An 18,066-nucleotide genomic window follows, 5' to 3' on the forward strand; every position below is an offset into this window, starting at 1 on the left:
TGGGTAAGACATACTCTCTGTCTCAGAGAAAGGCAAATGCCAATCCCCTCTGTACAAATCTTCCCAATAAAACTTCCCAGAAATCAGAAATTACTAGAAGACACCCATGCAAAATAACAAACTAAAATATGATGTGGATTTTCCTTGCACCACAAATCAAGACATGAGTATATTAGGTGGGTCTTTGAAGGTGAGGTGAAGGGACATTAAGTGTGCTTCCTCTTTGAGATACCAGAGAGACACACAAGGAAGCAATGAGTCAGAGCAGTGTTTTATTGGCCTCCCCTCCCATGGCCAAGAGGGACAGGCAGGTCCTCAGGAGGCATGGCACATCTCCATCCATCTCTAGTGGGTCTTGTCATAGGTTCCAGATCCCTTGTAGTTTCCAACATAGCCGGTGTTCTGGGCCAAGTCTGCACGCCCGGCTATCCCCTTGCCCTTGCCACTTTCGTCAAAACGCTCTTTGTGTGATCCTGTGTACTTGCTGGTGTCTGTCAATCTGTCCACTCCACCAGCAGCAACAGCTTTCTGCAAGACATGCAAGAAGCAAGTTAGACCACTAGAAGCCATCCTTTAGCCCATACAGTGAATTCTCAGAATCCATCTCAGACTACAATTTAAATATGCCATCAATTCTGAGATCCCTCTTTGTATTCACCCTTGGCCACATTATTCTAAAAGGTTTTCACTGCTTTTTTTCTATGCCAATTTTTCTATAATCATAAGAATTAGATGTCTTTTTAGTATAGCTCCTTGACACTCACTGTGGTTCCAACATTGGCAGGCTCTTTGCCCTCTATCAGCTTGTGTATAGATTGCAATGCCTCCTCTGGTGACTTCCCTTTGAAGCGTTTACCACTCAGCTCTTTTAGGGCTTCCATAAACTCCGGATATGTGATATTACGGGCATTCTTGGCCCTAGTGATACATAAGGACAGCAACAGACAAAAAAAATGATATATCAATAGTTCAGTAGATACAGATACAGGTTGAACATCTCTTATCTAGAATTCCGAAATACTCCAAAATCCAAAATTGTCTACATGGGTGACTGAGATAGTAAAACCTTTGCCTTCTGATAGTTCAGTGTACACAACCGGTTTCATGCTCAAAGTTATTAATATGTTGTATAAAACTGCCTTCAGGCTATGTGAATAAGGTGTATATAAAATATAAATAAATCTTGGGTTTAGATTTGGGTCCCATCTCCATGGTCATGTATGTATATGCAAATACAGGTATTCCAAAATCTGAAATCCAACACATATCTGGTCTCAAGTATTTTAGATAACAAATATTCAACCTGTACACCTCAAAGTAAATGTTTTCATGGATATTAATGTTTTAACAAAATGTTGTAATAGAGGCATGAAAAAATAGCATAGTTCCTACATAATAAAAGCAGAAGAGTAATTAAAAATATTCTAGCAATTTTTTTCATTCACAAGCAATACTATGTAACAAAATTTGAAAAAAAAGATCTATTCCTGGTTTGAAAGTGTTGTTCCCTATTTAATTGTGTGGTACTTACTTTGAAAGTAGTTATACAGAAACTTTGTTTTTGTGGCTGCCACAAACTATGTTGAATTGGTTGAGACACTATCAGCCTCATCATAAAGGCAAGCAGAAGCCTTCACCTGGCATCTGGAAGGAAAGAGGGATCAGCAGGGCAAATCTATCATCCCGCTCGCAGCTCCCTCTCTGCAATGCTTTCTCTATCACATGGAGAAAGCATCATCCTCATGGAGAGGCCCTGTGTTGGCTCCATTAGAGCCAGCACAACACGGGAAGCCTCCCGTGTTGGGGAGGAAGCGTCCAGCGAAACTTTCACGCTGGTTAGTGGCGGGGCCTCTGCTGAAACTCATACAATGTTATGTGATGTCCAGCATGGGGCTCTGTTTTCTAGGCAGGGTGAAAGCTTCCTAGGACACTGAATTCACCCCATCTGATGAGATCCTGAGATATTCATTGAAAAGGTATAGCAAAATGTGCTGGACAATGTCCCACAAAAAGAAAGTTTTTGGAGTTTAAAAACCGTTTTCCATGCTTTCATGATACAACCAATTAAGAAGTGAGTTTTATAACCCAGAAACAAAAATCGTGTTACATAGTGTAATATGCACATGAAACTAGGGACTTTATCACATTGCTGAAAAAAGCATCCTAGGACACTTAGAGTCTTCTTCTGGGACGGAGCCCCATGGCAGCCATCACATGACGTCATGTGACTTTTGACTGTGGCTCTGCCCCCAACTGCGGTTAAAGAGTCACCAGACGCTTTACCCGCAATACGGGAGACCTCTGAACTATTTGGGCAACCAATTCATCCCTTGCACCTGCCATTTCACCAGACCTGCTGGCAAAATGACACGGGGGGGAGGCTCCCCATGTGACTACGTCATCAATCAGTTAAACCTTGCATAAGTAAACAAAAATAGTCAGTACCATCAAGAACCCACATGAAAGCTTCTTCCAAAATGGATCTCAGAATGATGTATGTTGTTTCACTTTTCTAATAATTTCAGTTTTGGTGGCTAGATGTTTAGATCTATGGTTTGATTTTTAACACGCTGAGTGGTCATTGTTGAGGCAGACCAATCTGCTGTACTTTATTTCTCTGTTTTGTTGTTCTTACATGTTCAATAAATGATTCTGGAAGGAGCTTCAGTTTGCCTGTAGTATGTAGACACACTGCTGTAGTAGGCCTAGCTAAAGAAGAACCCAATTCTTTCTCAATTTAAACTTTATTGCATTTTTCAGTGTTGAGACACTGCTGTAACCTGAGTCTGAGTTTCTCTAGCCCTCATTCACCATCTTCCTAACACTGATGCTATTGAACACACACACATACTAACTCCAGATAGAGTATTAAGAAGAAAATGTGGGTGGAAGGAAGTAAAAAGACTTTGCAAAAAGGAGCTTCTTTGTTAGAGACTTTGTTAACTGAGGTATGCCTGTATTTAATTTGACCACTTTGCATTGTAGGTGGAATAGAATATTAATGTTACACCACATTTTAAAAAAACAAAAAACCTTAACCCATTGCATATAGAAACAAGAATTTTAGGGAGTAATGTCCTGCCACACTCATCTCTGAACTGTGGTTATTTTCTACTTACAAGAATTTTTTAATGCATTAAGTGATCCTTCTCTCGGACTCAGATGAGCAATTCTTACAAGCTCAGGGCTCCACCACCCAATTTTCTTTCATGCACAGATTCAGCCTCTAGTAAGTATGATTATGGCCAAGTTCTTTCTGGTAGGCAAGGAAAGAAATTATCTCATGACATTAATAAGGTTTTAAACAGGTATTTTAGCCTGCATGACTTATTTTCTCATAGAGTGAAAGGACTAAAGAAATATGAAGCAGCCCTATCTCTCCACTAAAATGCCCCATCCTACCCTACCAACTCACTTGACTTTGCTGAAGAGAATGTCCACATCAGTACTGGTCACTGTTTTCCCATCCATGACACCACATTCCTTCATCATCTTGGCAAAGTTCTTGCTTGTCATGTCATTGCCAGAGGCAGCTGTGTCCCCATATGTAGCAAATTTACGGAAGGTTGATTCCAGATTTGCCATTCCTCCTATAGTTATAAGAAAATGATGTGAAAGGAGACAACAGGAAAGGATCTGGTGGTAATTGAGTCTGTGTGTAAATTTACCTGATTAATCCAATGTAAGCTGCTCCAGGGTTATTCCATTGCAGCCCAAGAGCATCCCTGATGTTCTTTATGGGTCCACATAGTTGGTCAAGCCAAGGATGTACTAGGGCTAATGCATTATCGGCCACAAGTAGCTCCTTGCCAAAGGCTTGCTGAGTGCTCTGGTGTGATCTCACCAGAAATACATGGCTGAGTGCACTGGTGTGATCTCACCAGATCTCTGGCAGGGAGTTTTTGGTGGCTGTCAATACAGCTGTTAAGTTCATTGGATGTGCGGACAGTGGATCAGACCAAAAGTAACCTGATGTAGCAGTCAACACCTTTGAAATGCCGGGATCACTCCAGAGGTTCCTGTAAGGTCCAGAGTAAATCCTCCTTGAGTTGCATTAATTGGCGATACACCACTTCATTGCACAGGCAAACTTACCTGTCGCGTGATGCTTTTAGCACAGTTCATGGACGGAGTCTGTTGGATCCCATCAAATGACGCACAGATACTTCCGGCAGGGCTCCATCCACCTACTGTGCTGAAAGCGTTATACGACAGAGAAATGAGAACATGGGAGGCTTCCTGTGTTCTTGTTGCCAGCAATGGGGACAGCACAGGGGGAAGCTGGGCAGCAACACTTTCCCTCATGTGATGTGGAAGTCAGTGCTGTGTGTGCTGCGGGGCACGAGGTAATGGATTCCCCTGCTGCCCCGTGGATTCGCCGCAATGGTCAATGAATTTCTCTGCTGTCCCTCACATTACAGCATCTAATATGATGAGGTCCATATAGTACTTCTGCTCTCAGCAGCTGAGGGGTTAGTCCACATTTTTTACCTAATTCATTAGCCCTTCTGCAGCCAAAAAAGTATAATCTCCAATGGTCCTGATTTGGCAGGGACAGTTCCAGCGTATCTTCTATTTCCCCATATTGTTTGCTGTTTTTAAAATCTCAGTTTCTGTCTTTATCCACTTGCACCTTTTGCTTACTTCAGTCGCTGCAAACTGGTGGCCAGAAGTGTGCAAATGTGATGCTCTAAAATTGTCAGTCTTGCTCAAAAAGGAGGTACTCAAGTCTAGACAGAAAACATCTACTATACATAATTGTGTATAAGTTGATCTCGTATATAAATCAAGAGCAGGTTTTGGCCCAAAATTTCAGATTTTAATATGACCCATGGATAAGTCAAAAGTCATTTTGCAGAGAAAGAAAACCACCAGTGTCCCTTTGGAAGAGTGAAAAAGCCACTCCTGACCATCACAACCACCATTTTCCCACCTAGGAAATCAAAAAAGCCAGAAGCAGCACTATGCCAGAGAAAGTAGAGGTGAGCAGTGTTCTTTCAGACTTTCTTGAAATGGGCTAAGCTCTCGTTTTTGCTACTCTGCTCAGATAAGGAGATGGTTCTTTTTTAGATAGTTAAGATACGGTACTTAAATTGCCGCTCTGATAAGTTGACACATTTTTTTGTGGTTGATCTTCTGACTAAAGTGAGATATATAGTAGTTACAAACCTGGGGTTAACACTGCACAGCTCCTAAGCAGTGCCTGGGGCAACTACGTTTCCACCAACAACATTTGCATTCATTTGAAACTTGGATTACCTGAGTTGATAGATGTTGAAACCCCTGCCTGGTTCCCACTTGGGTGTCTTCCTTCCAGGGAGGAGACGGCCTGCTCTGTGCCAGTTACACTAGTGGCTTGGGGATACAGTTTGTATTGGGAATTGTGATCTCATCAAATTATCTATGACATCACGGTCAACTCACTTGCTTTTAAAAAAATATGCCTGCCCTTGCAAGATCTAGCCAGTAGGAAGCACAAAATAGCTTTTTGTCTGTGAAAGAGACAGAAAAGAGACAATTAAGGAAATAAAGTCTAGTTTAGCTCCAGCATCACTGAATTTGCAGGGAAACATTACCACACCCTAAGATAATGCACCCACTATTGTGCTAATAAATGCATCACAAACAAAAATATTACCCTGTTTATATGACTGGCGAGAGAGTGCCCACCTTTCCCCTGCATTTCCAACAGTGACTAGAACTATTTTTATACATCTTACCAATCATTTCTGGTGTCAGGTTCCATCTATACATCATTTTATCTAAAAAATCAAGTCATTAGGCAGTGTAGATTTCAAACTGATGTCTTCTGAGGCTGAGAGAGTGTGACTTGCCCAAGGTCACCCTATGGATTTCCATGATCAAGCTGGGATTCAAACCCTGGTCTTCAAGAGTATCATTACAATATTTATGCCACTACACCACATTGATTCTCACACCGCACTAGTTTGGCTGAATACAGTTAACTTATGGTGTACAGTGAGCAAATATCTCTAATGAATTTATGGATGGGCAATTGGGAACGACAATTTACTGTAATCAGCACTTGTTATCCAAAGTCACATCCTCTCTACAAAGACTACACTCTGTGACATTAAATGACCAAGATTCACCATCATTCCAGTGGGACCCATCATTCCAGTGGGACCCAACCCGTTATTTCATTGTGAACACCAATAGACAGAATGTGGTAGGGATCAGCACAGTTCATGTTTTATATCCTACCCTTTTCCTGTGCCGAGAAGCTATTACAACATGTTGAGATGACTTTTCATTTTTCGTTGTCGCACAATGAGAACTCCAGCCTCCAACCTAGTCTCTTTGAGATCCTGCTGTCTGCCATTTTGATTCAGAATGGTCTGAGATTGTGGCCAAGTTTGGCAGTTGCCACTTTGGAGAGTTGATCTTCTGTGCTACCTAGCTATTTCACAGAAACCCTAATATATCACTGGAAACCTCACTCTACTACCAAAGGTACATCTAGCTAGTAGCTATGCAGATTCCGAAAAGGGAGGCAAGGCATGTGCTCAGAAGTCTCCCACAATGGGAAAAATACCTAAAATGCAAATTGTGGCTCCTTCACTTTGTCATAGGTAGTCTCCAGATAGGTTTCTTGCATCTCCAAACTCTTGTTTCCCTGCGTGATTTTTGTTGCATGGTATATGCCTTCAGAATCATTCCTTAAGTATATGTTGGTGGGTCCATCCATAGCAGGCCAGCTGGGTGATCATTCATTCAGATAAACAGAAACATAATATGCCAGGGAGAAGAATTGCACGAACAGTTGTTTATTAAATTCCCAGTCCCATGGCCAAGAAGAGGAAGCAAGCTTTCAGAAGACACTGCAAGTTTCCTCCCACATTTAGTGGGTCTTGTCATAGGTTCCAGACCCCTTGTAAGCCCCAACATGGCCCTTGTCAACCACATCTACCTGCCCAGTTAAACCTTTGCCAGTATTGCAAAAATGTTCCTTATGAGAGCCCGTACATTTGCTTGTATTGGTCAATCTTTCTGCCACACTGGCTGCAACGCATTTCTGAAATGTAGGCAAGCAACAAATAAATGATTATTGTTTACATGCTGGGTTGATTCCAGTGCATGAAAAATAATACGTTTAGAGGCCCTGTTGATGCGCTAACTGTCTCCTCTTCCAGAGACAACATCTAAACATTGCACAAACAACTGGGTAGAGTTGTTGCAACAAGGAGACATATCAGTGACATTTTAAAAGCCCTATCGATTGATAACTTAGGTTTGCAAATTTACCAAAGAAAGAAAGAAAAAGAAAAAAAGTAAAAGAAGGAAATGTTCCAAATTCAGAATACAAATGATAATTATTGGTTTTCATGGCTGTTGGACTAAACATTTCCCATACAATGTAGCATTTTAGGCAGAACATTTAAAGGGAATAGAATAGACATGTCAGTTAAAGATAATCAGAACCAGGACTTTGGTCTAAAATATATACTTCTGAATCCAGATTACTCAAATTTTGCTCCAAGAACTAAATTATGAAAGCTGCATCCTATTTTTTAAAAATGTTAAAAGAATTCTGTGGGGCACCAAAGACTTGTTTCCATCTAAGGAAACTTTATTTATCCGCTCTCTGACATTTTAGCAAGCCTTGCTCACAAAAGCTTTTGCATATGCCTTTGCAATCATAAAGATTAAAATCTCTCTCTTATAAAAGCTGTGCTTCTTGGGAACATACATTCTGTACATTTTTTCTGCCTTCTCACAGAAGTATAAAATATCGTAGGCTGCAAAACTTTTTTTACAAGTAGTGTGCTCCCATATCTCAGGAAAGTAACACTCACTTGTTGATACCAGGGTGTCTGGCTCTTTGCCCTCCATCAGCTTGAAGATGGCATGCAAAGCTTCTTCAGGAGACTTGCCCTTAAAGCGCTTTCCACTCAGCTCCTTAAGGGCTTGTTGGAACTCAATGTAGTTGATGTTTCGGGCTCCTTTGTATCTGGGGGTAACAGAGGGAGCCGACAGTTATCTGTGACTCCCACCAAGCTATTTTGCTTAGCATACCTGCATTGTCACCATCTTTCTTCTTAACACCTCCTAGGTATTCAGGTGAAATGGATTGATCTCTCTTCTCCAGACTAATTTGTTGGAAGGAACCCAACTGAAAGAACTGGACACAGTATTCTGGGAGGGGTGTGACCAAAACAGAATAACACTAAAGAGATCAGTGCTAAAGAGATCCACATCCAGTGGCATGTGTATTTGGCAAGACTTGGGCACACGTTTCATCCTGAGCTAAAGGACAAGATGGAACTTTCTCCTCAAGCCACAAACAGGTGACCGGACTGATCCATACTTAAAGAATGGTTATTTATTTATTTATTTCATGTCAAAAACATTGGATAATAAATAAGTTTAAAAGCGATATAATAAAGGAATCATAAACAGCTAAATAGTTTTAGACCAAAAGTGGGCAACAGCAATTGCATTGTCCGTAGCTTTAAACAACTCCTCCTCCGTGCATAAGGTAGAACATTGTGGGCAAGCATACATACGAGGAGTTGTTTGTTCTGCTCCACAGTCACACAAGGTGAAGGATTCCTCCAGGTAGTGCCATCTTTCCAGGTTGTCTTTTGATCTGCCCACTCCACTTCTCAGTCTGTTCAGGGACTTCCAAGTTGCCCATTCTTGGTTTGCCCCTGGAGGAGGACCCTCATTGGGGGCCATCCAGTTGGAATTGCCTGGTTTAGCTGCCCAGAGGGACACCCTTGTTGTTGCTGGGGGAACATCAAGAGGAGTGGTGGTTCTCATGAAGCTCCTCCTTGACTTGAGTCTACTGGGAGGAGGCTGATAGTCATGCAGTGGATGGCTTTCACAGTGTTCGACCTTATTTCTCTCACCGTTAGCAGCAACTTCCCATCACACATTGGGGGGGGGGGGGGGGGACAATGCCAGCTAGCTTATAGAGTTTATCAACAGGTGTAGGTTTAAGGCATCCTGTGATTATTCTACATGTGATGATTCTACATGTGTAAAGAATGGTGGATAGTTGGTGTCTTCCTTCACTTTCAAGGAAGCAAACTAGTTTAGGAGATTCGAAAGAAGCTATGTGGCATACAGTTCTGCTCTCCAATGGAAGGAAATGGCTTCTTAGAGGAACAGTCAAGATATTATCCCTTGTCATCTGATGCCTGAGGCATCATGCTATACTTGGATTTTGGCACTGATCACTGTCCTTGCAACTCACTTGTATTTGTTGAAAATGTTGTCCACGTCGGTACTGGTAACCATCTCTCCGTCCATCACACCACACTCTTTCAACATCTTGGAAAAGTTCATGCCTGTCATTTCATTGCCACTGGTGGACATTTCTCCATAAATTGCAAACCTGCGAAAAGCCTTTTCAAGCTCTGACATCCTCCCTGTAATTGTGGGCTAAGGAGCTGAAGGAAGATACAACAGGATGTTCTCTTTAGGGACATCTTGGACTTTTTATCTGGCTTTAAATAGATATGGGGAAAGTGGGTGAAAGGATGGGATATGGGAAAACCTGTAAACCTAAGTGTAATTTCTCTGAAATGAATAATGATTCTTACTTCTTACATTAAAAATTGTTTCTCTGTCTTAAGGAATGTATATTAACTTGGTATAAAACAACTGCATATCCCTCAAACTCAGAACCACGTTAATTACAGCTTTACAAAGTAATTATAAAATTGTGACTATATGGAAAATTTGATTATTTGTGGATCTGATAAAAATGTTATCTCTGAGAATCTCTAGGTCCTCAAGTACAACTCTTTTGTTTTTGGTATTTCAACTCAGCTACAATATTAATACAACCCAGTTTCTCCTCCAAAGCACAATTCTGCTATAAGTGTCCATAGCAAACATCCTGCAACTTATTGTCTCATTAAGGGACATTCAGCCTTTGTTTACAAAAAAGAGAGAGTATTTTTGCTTTAAGAGAAAGAAGGAAAATATGCCTTCCTAATTCAAACCACCAGATTCCCAGCTACATAGTAAGAGAAACTCTTAGGCTTTGAATATACTGTATTTAGAGGGGGGGATGAAACAGAGATGAGCCATCTGTTTCTTGAAATAGCCAGAGGATGGGTTTTACCTGAGCTTGCAGACTATGGAACTTTTGTATGTTTCCTTTTTTTAAGTCTAGAAGGAAAGACCTGCTCTGTACAAAGCAGAACCAGAAGACCTGAGCATATATTTTTTACAAGGGAATTATGACCTTGAGTGTTTTCTATGATGTTACTGCTGACATAATCGGTTGGCCTTTGACCAAGGACATGAAATTGGTTCCAGAGCTTTCTATTTAGAAAGAAGAAACCGATCGTTCAGGCTTATGAAATCAGTGAAGTATCTGTGATTTGAAAGATACAGATGTTGGCTGCATGTCTACACTGCAAGAAAGCAATCTCTTAATACTTCCCTATATATTGAATTGTTTTTGAGTGGCAAAACAATAGCAAAAGTGCAGAGGCAGGTAAAAAAACAACTATCGCCAGGACAGGCAAGAACTAAATTCCCTTCCCTACAAGAGAAGTAGTATAAACGAATGTGATGGCATAAAATCCACTCTGGACTCATCAAGAATGAGGAGGAAGTAGAAATGACCACAGGTTCATCCTGAATTTCAAAATAAAAACACCAATAGATGTATCTGGAACTGACAGGACTGCTGGATTTGCAGCAAAGGGATTCTCTGCTGATGCATTTCAGTTAAACTGGATTGGGGAGACCTTTATGAGTTTGTACAGTGGTACTATCAAAGGCAGGACTTTGGGGTTGGTTTCCTGGTCTTCATATGGCCAAAAGATCAGGTGGACCACTCAAAATCAGCAGGATTGGCTTACCAAATTGCAGAGACATTATCTAAAAGTTCCCTGACCATAGGACCAGAAAACCAAGGCCTTGTCCATGCTGGCCCAAAATCAAGCATCAGATCTGAAGTTGAACCGGATGTTCAGATGACGTCCAGAAAATTCAGGTCCGTAATGCAAGGTAAAGGTTATCCTCTTCTTTCTCCCTGACTGCATTGGCACCTATGCTAAAGTCAGTAAAGGCAATCGCCAGGAGCTCTCCCGGTTTGGGAGCAGCAACAAGGACATCCAGGATAAGGTGACAGTCCTGCAGGTTTGAACTGTTTTTACATTCTGCCACTGCAACAGAACAGACAGGCATTATATTCACCCACTAGGGCAGTCCAGAGGTATGCCTTAGATTTATTTGTACGGGTAGATCAGTGGTTCTCAACCTATGGGTCCACAGATGTTTAGGCCTTCAACTCTCAGAAATCCTAACGGCTGGTAAACTGCCTGGGATTTCTGGGAGTTGTAGGCCCAAACACTTGAGGACCCACAGGTTGAGAACCACTGATAGAGATGAACCTCATGTCTAAAATTACCTGGCTGTACAACTAAATTTGTGACTGGACTGAGATCTGGACATCTTATTTTATATTCCTTAGTCATGTTGCCACATCATCTGAATTTCGAGTTTGCCGAGACAGCTGAATTGGCACTACAGTATTTCCATTCCCCATACACTGGAAATACCACTGGCACCAAGAATAAGGATCATGCAGCCCTCCTGATATTATCAGACTATAGAAAACTTCACCTATGATGGTGGGGCTGCTAGTATTAGTCGCAACAACATCTGGAGGATAGCACGATTCCCATCCCTGCTATACAGCTGGTTATGTCTCTCTACTGTGTTCCATGAATCACCTTTCAGATAGGGCTACTAACTATCCATTCCTTATATGGAAATAATAAATTACAAATTACTACTTGAATGGAATGATTAATTGTAATTACATCTTACACGCCTACTAATTTGGCACATGTAATGGCAAAATCTATGAGAATTGGAATTTTGCAAGGGTCTAGCATTTGAGCAAGTCCTTCCTCCTGATGTCAACTTGGCTTTTCCTTCCAGATTGTCTACAGACTGTACTTTCAGGATAAAACGACTTTGACAGTAACAAGAACAGGCAGCAAAATCTGACAGAATCTTTAATCTAAAGGTTTATTAATGGACTTTTAATTAAAAACAACAAAAAATAAACTGGATTTAAGTGTTGGCATGTCAATGCAACAGAAAACATTTTCCATTCCAAAGCAGAATGGGGGCGGAGTACCCAAGTCCACATTTCCTTCCAGCAGTGATTATACAAGTCATAACTTTGCTTGCTTAAAACAATTCCTTTCTTTAATCACCTCAAAAATCAGCAATATGATTCTGTGATATGCAACTGATTTTGAATGCATTGTTCAAAAACCACAGTGTTTACTGGGACAGATTCCAGATTAGCCATGCTTCAAGTAGTTTGACTGAAATGAACAGAACTTCAATTTATTTATGATTAATTTAAATCCTATTGATTTCTATCTACCCTAAGCATGACAGACAGTGCATCTACAGGGTAAAATGTATGCAGGTGACACTGCAATGGCTTAATGCTATGGAATCAAAAGAGTTGGAGTGTTACAAAGTCTTTGATCTTCTCTGCCAGAATGGTAGTGTCTCACCCAAACTACAACACCCAGGATTGCATAGCATACAGCCATGGCAGCTAAACTGCAGTAATTCTATACTATAGATCAGGCATGGGCAAACTTCAGCCCTCCAGGTGTTTTGGACTTCAACTCCCGCAATTCTACCGGCTTTTAGGAATTGTGGGAGTTGGAGTCCAAAACACCTGGAGGGCCAAAGTTTGTCCATGCCTGCTGTAGGTGCACCCTAAGTCTAGAGCCACCAAAATATCTTCTTTAAGGGTTTCGTTTTGGTCTTACCCCTTTCCTGGCCCAGTTCAATGTCAGGAAGAAGACAGGATGTACTAGTAAGATGCAAATCCTAACCATAGGGTGCACCTCATGAAAATTATTGAGGCCTTTCTCTGGTTCCTCGGCCAAGCTGGTGAACTCAGAAAATGAAGCCATACATCCTATTCTACTGACACATCATACATATGCAAAGAAGAAAATTCAAATGGATGGCTTCCCATCATAGTGGTAAAAATATATTAAATTGAATATTTGATATCTTCTTCCTGGTGACCTCATGGTGGATTTTATGCTACCACATTCTTTCCCTCTACTTCCCCGCCCTTTAATAATACCCACAAACCTCTCATCAAGGGAGACTACATAGTGCTACCTAATGGTAGGGCCTGATTTCCAAACCCAACAAATATTTATGTGTGTTCTTTAAATGTTGCTTCATGTGCTTGCGCAGGTATGAAGCCTGAGTGAATAAGCTGCCACATTCTGGGCATTCGTATCTCAATTTTTTGGTGTGTGTCCTCTGATGCTTGTGCAGATAGGAACGGCGGCCAAAGCACTTCTTACAGGTTGGACATTCATATGGCTTCCCTGATTGGTGGACATTCAAATGCCTCTTCAGGTGGTAAAAAAAGCGGAACTCCTTTAAGCACTTTGGGCAAGTAAAAGACTCCTTCTTGTCTGCCAAAGGGGAGGCTTCCTCCAGAGGCCAACCAGGATAGATGGGAGAAGAGGATTTGTTTTGAATCTGACCAGCCATAGCATGAGACGACCAAGCGTGTACAGTGGAAGCTGTCTTCACTTGCATGTAAGCCATACTCTCATGGCCTTTGCTTGAACTCCTTAGGACTGTGGACTTAATGGGTAGAGCAAGTGGCAACTCAGCACTGGCTGTGATTCCAGTTTCAATGTGAGGATGCTCAGGGGAATTCATGTCAAACTTGCCATTGTTGATTCTATAATACCTATGCTCGCAACTCTGTATAAGGGGCAGGACATGAGGAACCCCATTGATTCCAATCTCCCAAATGCTGTTTTGGGGAAGCAGCTCAAGGCTATCGCTTGCTGTGGTGCAGCATTGTCCACACTCACAGGATTTTAGGCTGGCAAAAGATCTGTTGTCCTCCTCAAAATCTTGAAGGTTAAGGTACTGCAGCTGATCTGTGGGGATGCTAATATCAGGAAAACCTTGGCCATGCACATCCTGACTGTTATGGTCTTTTTCTCGTAATTCCGCCTCCTTCTCCTCCATTTCACAGATTCCTTTATGCCATTTCTGGTGCTTCTCCAGCTGCACCTGGTACTTGAATTGAAACCCACAAATAGCACAGCCATAGGGTCGCTCTGAAGGGTGGATGAACATATGTAGGATGAAGTCAGTGGAACGCTTGAAGCTCTGTCCACAGTGCTCACAAAAGTGAGACTTCTGTTGCTTTCTGCTAATATGAGTCTGTTCATGTCGGGAACAGTCAGAAGGCCAATGGAAAACTTTCCCACAATAGGCACATGCGTATGACTTTTTATGGGCTGTGTGATGGCTTGTCCTCTGCTTGCCCCTCAGGTGTCTTGTCCTTAACTTGCTTTGCAGATGAGTACAGATGTGTCGGGCAAGGTGAGAAGACCACTTGAACTTTTGTCCGCATTGCCCACAGACACAAGGCTTCTTGAGCTGAGTCCGTTTACCGTTCACCAACTTTCTCCTAACATGAATGAGTTTATGTTGGGCAAGGTCGGAAAGGAATTGGAAGGTTGCCCCACACTGACTACAAATACAGGACTTAGTGAATTGAGCGCTCTGGTTTGTTATCAGCATTGGCATTTGGCTCAATGTTTCACAAGAGTCTACACCAGTCTTCTCTGCCTCCAATGGCAGAAGGAAAGACCCCAATGAATCTAGGCTGCATGCTTCTGATTGGCCCTGGTTTGATTTAGCTGTGTTCCCACTATAGTGTTCATAGCGCTGATGTCGAGCAAGAGAAGAACGCCATCGGAAGCACTTTCCACATTGGTTACAGGTATGGCCATTCTTGGTAGAGGTGGTGCCATCAGAGTAGTCATTCAGAATTTTGTTTGCAAATGTGTTCTTTGCTTGCACCATGGCACTTGGGCAGCAGGCTTCCAACTGGCACAAGTTCGTACTGTCTGCATTCCTCCTAGAATGAGTACGCTGATGACGGGATAAATCAGAGGGCCACAGAAAGCTCTTTCCACATTGCTTGCAAATGTATGGATACTTTTGGATCTGGTCTGGCACTGATATGGATTTTTGATGGAGAAGGCTTGGTCTGAATTTTTTCAGTTTGTTCTGGTTAAATCCGGTCGCCTTGCTCTTCCAGTGCACTTTTTTATTATGATAGGCAAGTTCACAGGGCCAACGGAAGTGTCTCCCACAGGGGCCGCAGGTGCGCGAATTCATATCATGGTTTGTCATTACCCCTGACTTTTGACTCGTGGGCATTGCTGACTGTTTCTGGCTCTGTCTCTGTCTAGAGGCCTCCCTTCCCAAGTGAATCTTTTTATGTCGGACAAGGTCAGAGGGCCGCTTGAAGGCCTTATCACATTGCTCACAGGCATGGTAGTTCTGGTTTGAAGTTAGCATTGAACTTTGGCTGAGCTTTTCCCCATCACCTATAGAAGTTTCCGTGCCCTGTTGACTGGCCAATGGGACTGTCTTGTCTTCATATGTCTGGGATTCTGAATCTGCAACTCCATTTTCCAGATTCTCTGAATCTGTTCTCTCAGTACTCGCCAACTGACGTATTTCCTCTAAATTTTCACCACCTGCTGAGATAGAAAAGCAAATGAAATGAATTTCTGTCTAAAGGATTCCAGGGAAGTCTAGACATCAAACTGCCTTCTGCAATGCAAAATTATAATCTGTGGTTGAACTGGGGAACCATGGGATCTAAATGCTTTTTACATCCCTTAGAGCTGTGATATGCTTAGCCCTCCACATTTGTGGGTTTGACTTTCGTGGATTTGATTATTCAGAGATTCTATTAATATGCTCTCTAGAGGAATCTCCAACATGTCTTTATGATCACCTTCCACCAGAAGTTAACCACAGAGTTGTAAATGTCTTTAGCCATTTGTAGGCCCTCCAGCATAATTATATGGCCAACTTCCACCTGAAGTTCACCATTGTCACACTGGAGGACTTAGAAATGCCTAGAGAGTTGTTCACTCAAGTCAAAACAGTGGCTTCGTTCACTTTTGCAAGTGTCATGTACCCCTTACCCTAGTGAATGTGGAGGGATTGCATTTTCTCCTTCACATATTAGCCTTTCTATGGAGCCCCCAATGGTACAATAGTTTAAACCAATGATTCCCAAAGTGGACGCTACTGCCCCCTGGTGGGCGCTGCAGCAATCCAGGGGAGCGGTGATGGCCACAGGTACATATATTTTCTGTTTAATTGCTATTAAAACTTTTTAAAAAATAATTTCCAGGGCGCTGAGTAATATTTTTTCTGGAAAGGGGGCAGTAGGCCAAATAAGTTTGGGAACCACTGGTTTAAACCCTTATGCCGGCAGGACTGCAGACTGACAGGTCGGCAGTTCGAATCCGAGGAGAGCACATATGAGCTCCCTCTGTCAGCTCCACCTCCCCATGCGGGGACATGAGAGAAGCCTCACACAGGATGGTAAAACATCAAACATTTGGGCGTCCCCTGGGCAATGTCCTTGCAGATGGCCAATTCACTCAAATCAGAAGCAACTTGCAGGTTCTCAAGTAGCTCCTGACACGAAAAAAAGCCTTTCTCCAACATCTGCCCAGGATAACAAGGATGCGACATTGATTATTATGTCAGAGATGAAGAACCATGGAAGGTAACAGCAGCAAGCTTAATCTAAGGAATAAGATCAGGCAAGTTAAGTCCTCTTGATACCACATCACTTCACGTCATCCCACCTCCACCCCCATGTAGGTTGAAAAATGGGATGATAATAATAATAATAATAATAATAATGTACTAGCAGGAAAACATTGCTTTGAAACATCCTTCAAAATATCAATGGGTTCAGCTACACTGCAGAATTAATCCAGTTTGATCCCACTTTAATTGCCATGGCTCAATGCTCTGGAATCATGAGGCAAGTAGTTATACAAGGTCTGTTGCCTTCTCTGATAAATAGTGCCTCACTGGTGCCTCACTACTACCTACCGTGATTCCATAGCATTGAGCCAGGATAGCTAAAGTTGTGCCAAACTGCAATTATTTTACAGTGTAGATGCATTCCAAGTCACAGAAAAACTAACTCTGATAGAAAGATTTTCTGCATGCAAATAGGCCCTTGAAGCCCCTTCTATCTCAAAGAGTGTACAATACAACTTGTAATCTATCTTTAATATTTGAAAAGCGCCCTGGCCACAGACTCACCTGAAGATGGTTCAGGCTGATAAGGCTCAAGTTCAAGGACCCACACTTGTCCTCCTTCCAACCAAGATGCTGCATCAAGTTGGAGTTCTGGCAAGTCTAAGAAGCAGAGAGAAAACAGCAGAAGTCAGAACCGGTCTGCTAACCACATTCTTCCCAAAGTGTGGGGCTTCTCCAGACTCTGAAATTTTAGCAGTGTTTTCCAGATTTGGACCTCAGCCCCCAGAATTCATGGCTGTTGGGCAAGCTGGCTGGGGCTTCTGGGAGTTGTAGTCCAAAAGAGGTAGGGGGTCAAAGTTTGCGAACCACCCTCAACTTTCCTTAGTGCAGAGCTAAACCGATTCAACCCGGTTGATCCCACAGAAAGGAATGGAGGTCCCTGGACTACCTTTGGGGCAGGTGTATTCTAGGATTTAAATCTAAAAATATCCAATGGCCCAGGCCCCAGCCAAGGCTGGCTCTACACTGCATGCACTCTTCCCCCTGATCCCACCAACGTCCTGGGACCAGACTTAAACGTTTACTTTGGTCATGGATGGAAAGGAGATATGACCTTAAAATGTTGGACCTTTTTTGAAAAATGAGTTTTTTGCCTCCACCCAGGAATCTTTTATAGTTCAGTTTTCCCTTGCTAATCAGCTTTCAGACTATTAAGGTTCCTCCCTGTTTTCTTCGTATTAGCTGTAGGCTTTTAATGAAACGAGGAAACAGTTGGTTTGCAAAACTTAAGTGGTATGAATACTGGACTATGATTCTGGAGATCAGGGTTTGAATCTATGCTCAGCTAAGGAAACCCACTGGATGGCCTTGGGCAAGTCACACTCTCTCAGCCTCAGAGGAAGGCAAAGAGAACTCCCCTAGAAACAAATCGAGACTGGAAAAAACCTCATAATAGGGTCATCACAACTCAGA

At 42.2% G+C, this 18,066-nt stretch overlaps 2 protein-coding genes across 3 annotated transcripts; both read right to left on the reverse strand.

Annotated features, from left to right (window-relative positions):
- Window positions 1–259: 259 nt before the first annotated feature.
- On the reverse strand, window positions 260–5,410 carry tppp2 (tubulin polymerization promoting protein family member 2). Of its 2 annotated transcripts, XM_062957374.1 has the most exons (5): window positions 5,260–5,277; window positions 4,096–4,195; window positions 3,416–3,590; window positions 765–918; window positions 260–528 (listed from the first exon to the last, which is right to left on the reverse strand). In XM_062957374.1, the coding sequence occupies exons 3-5, from the start codon at window positions 3,583–3,585 to the stop codon at window positions 346–348; spliced, it is 507 nt and encodes a 168-aa protein (XP_062813444.1). In that variant the 5' UTR covers window positions 3,586–3,590; window positions 4,096–4,195; window positions 5,260–5,277; the 3' UTR covers window positions 260–345. The 2 variants fall into 2 exon arrangements, with proteins under 2 accessions (XP_062813444.1, XP_003224558.1); XM_003224510.4 differs by lacking the exon at window positions 4,096–4,195 and having other exon boundaries at window positions 5,260–5,410.
- Window positions 5,411–6,459: 1,049 nt separating this feature from the next.
- Window positions 6,460–10,489, reverse strand: LOC100566118 (tubulin polymerization-promoting protein family member 2). The gene is made up of 4 exons (XM_062957375.1): window positions 10,097–10,489; window positions 9,221–9,416; window positions 7,818–7,972; window positions 6,460–7,036 (listed from the first exon to the last, which is right to left on the reverse strand). The coding sequence occupies exons 2-4, from the start codon at window positions 9,388–9,390 to the stop codon at window positions 6,972–6,974; spliced, it is 390 nt and encodes a 129-aa protein (XP_062813445.1). The 5' UTR covers window positions 9,391–9,416; window positions 10,097–10,489; the 3' UTR covers window positions 6,460–6,971.
- Between the last annotated feature and the right edge of the window lie 7,577 nt (window positions 10,490–18,066).

Source organism: Anolis carolinensis, chromosome 6 (genome assembly GCF_035594765.1).
Source record: "Anolis carolinensis isolate JA03-04 chromosome 6, rAnoCar3.1.pri, whole genome shotgun sequence".
Taxonomy (NCBI): Eukaryota; Metazoa; Chordata; class Lepidosauria; order Squamata; family Dactyloidae; genus Anolis; species Anolis carolinensis.